Source organism: Orycteropus afer, unplaced genomic scaffold (assembly GCF_000298275.1).
Source record: "Orycteropus afer afer isolate SDZICR_OR568_19922 unplaced genomic scaffold, OryAfe1.0 scaffold00387, whole genome shotgun sequence".
NCBI classification, from domain to species: domain Eukaryota; kingdom Metazoa; phylum Chordata; class Mammalia; order Tubulidentata; family Orycteropodidae; genus Orycteropus; species Orycteropus afer.
Window position 1 is genome coordinate 2,685,379 of NW_006921974.1, and position 2,312 is coordinate 2,687,690.

At 41.0% G+C, this 2,312-nt stretch overlaps 1 protein-coding gene across 1 annotated transcript in view; it reads left to right on the plus strand.

Moving 5' to 3' along the window:
* The first annotated feature begins 1,171 nt into the window (after positions 1-1,171).
* LOC103207695 (A-kinase anchor protein 17B-like) overlaps positions 1,172-2,312 on the plus strand; it is a 22,195-nt gene continuing 21,054 nt past the window's right edge. The window contains exon 1 of the mRNA XM_042782609.1: positions 1,172-1,924. Within this exon, the coding sequence (XP_042638543.1) occupies positions 1,172-1,924 (753 nt within the window). The remainder of the gene's footprint in view (positions 1,925-2,312) is intronic.

The following is a 2,312-nucleotide window of genomic DNA, read 5'->3' on the forward strand; positions in this document are numbered from 1 at the left end:
TTAGGCACTACACCACCAGAGCTCCCAACTAAGCAAATGGGAACCAAAATCCCTTATTCCCAGCTTTAGTGATTGATTCATCTTGAAACAGCTTAAAAGAAAGAATTTGTTAGTATGAAATACCAGTAAGCACTCATGTTTTGGAGTTTTTAGAGGGCAACTTGACTTTACCATTCAGTAGAAGAGGCTTTCTCTTCCTAACTTGAACTTATTGTTCTATTTAGTTATATTTGTAGTTCTATTTAGTTAAAGTCAGCAGACTGGAAGAATAGGAGTGTAGGTATCTCTATGTAAGACTTGGAGACCATTCTAGACAAAAGATACTAAATCACGGGCATAAGTTATAACTAGCAGTTGGGTGCAGATTCATGAATGCGCTACATGTACTTTCCCTTGCCCTGTTTCCATATCACTCCAGCAGGTTTTCATAGAACTTTATGTTTGAGAACAGTTGTACAATTCATTGGGGATTTGGAATCTTGAAGTCTCAATGTATGGACAAGTCATTTAATTTCCTTGAATCTATCAGAATTTTCCACACTATAAAGCAGATGTGAAACTACCTATGCACAGGTTGCTTCATGAATCAAATGAGATAAAGTAATACTATTATTACTAATAATAATCATAAACCAAACTCACTGCTGTCGAGTCAGATCCAACTCATAGTGACCCCTCTTTGGGTTTCTGAGGCGGTATCTCTACAGAAGTAGATTGCCCAACCTTCCTTCCGAGGAGTAGCTGGTGGGTTTGAACCATCAGCCTTTTGGTTAGCAGTCAAATGCCTTAGGCACTACACCACCTGAGCTCCCACTGATAATAATAATCATAGATTATGTTTATTAAGAACTTCCTGTGTGCCAGGCAGTATTCTGAGGAATTCACGTGTACTCACTCATTTAATCCTTCCAGAATCCCGATTATCACTATTTTACAGTTGAGAAAACTGAGATATAGTATATGAAAACTCTTTTGAGAACTCTCAGATACATTAAACAAATGTAAGATATCATTTTAATTTCTACCCATAGTGTGCTTCCCTTCTATGAATTTAGCATAAGCCCAGCAATGGGCTTAAAAGAAATACATGCACTGTTTCAGAATTCAAATCAGTTTTTTGCTCTATTTATAAATCTCTCTCCTTTTCCCTCTCAGGGATCCTGAGGCCACCATGACAGTCACAGTAGTGTATGATAACTCTGAGGCAACAGAGCTCTGTGCAGCTCAGCACCTCTACCTCAAGCCCATAGCAAAATTGATGATCAATGTATTGCTCCCAGAGAGTACAGAACCTGTGAGGCCCTTCTCTAACTGGGAAGTTCTTGATCAACTGAAGAGCCTGATTTGCCCTGACCAGTTCACCACAGTCCGGCTCTCCAAGAGCACCAAGGACTTCATCCGATTCGAGGGTGAGGCTGAAACCCGAAGTTTGGTTCAGATCCTGAAGGCCAAGTTACATGGGAAGATCATCAAGCTAAACGGTTTGAAAACAGACTTAAAAGTAGTGGCCACAGATGCCCAGGGAGAGTGGGAACATTTCCCCAAGGCAAAGGAGACCTCATTGAGTGATGGGACTGAAGAGCCAGACCATGATAAGAGCCCAGATTCCATATATTTCGAAGGCTTGCCCTGTAAGTGGTTTGCACCTAAAGGTTCCAGTGGGGAGAAGCCATGTGAAGAGATTCTTCGTGTGGTCTTTGAAAGTTTTGGGAAGATCAAGAATGTAGATATCCCAATGCTTGACCCCTATAGAGAAGTCATGACTGGTGGGAGCTTTGGAAGTTTTAGCTTTGGCTTGCAGACATTTGAGGCCTTTATACAATACCAAGAGTCAACTGACTTTGTAAAAGCTATGGAGTCCCTTCGAGGGATGAAGTTGATGCTTAAAGGAGATGATGGGAAAGCCCTAGCATGCAACATTAAGGTAAGAATCAGCCAGAGTTGCTTTTGTTGTTCACTGTTCAGGTGGTCCTGAGTAAAAGCTGGAAGGAAGCTTCTAGAATAAATGTCCTTGGACCCCCAGTAGGCTCTGATCAATAGGTAATGTAATCTGTGTTGTCATCAATAAATAAATGTTTAGAAAGAAAAAAAAATCCTGATTTGAACCCTCATTCTGGCATGTTGTCAGTTGTTTTAAAGTGATGGTTGTCACTTGGAGGGGGATCTATGTAGGAGATCCTGGATATAGTGAGATTATGTGGAACAAAATTCAAAATCATAAAAAAGGGGACTAGATTTGCTGGTCTGATAGAGCCTGGTGGAACCCCGGAGACTATGGCTCCTAGTTGCCCTTTGGGTCTGGAATTGAACCC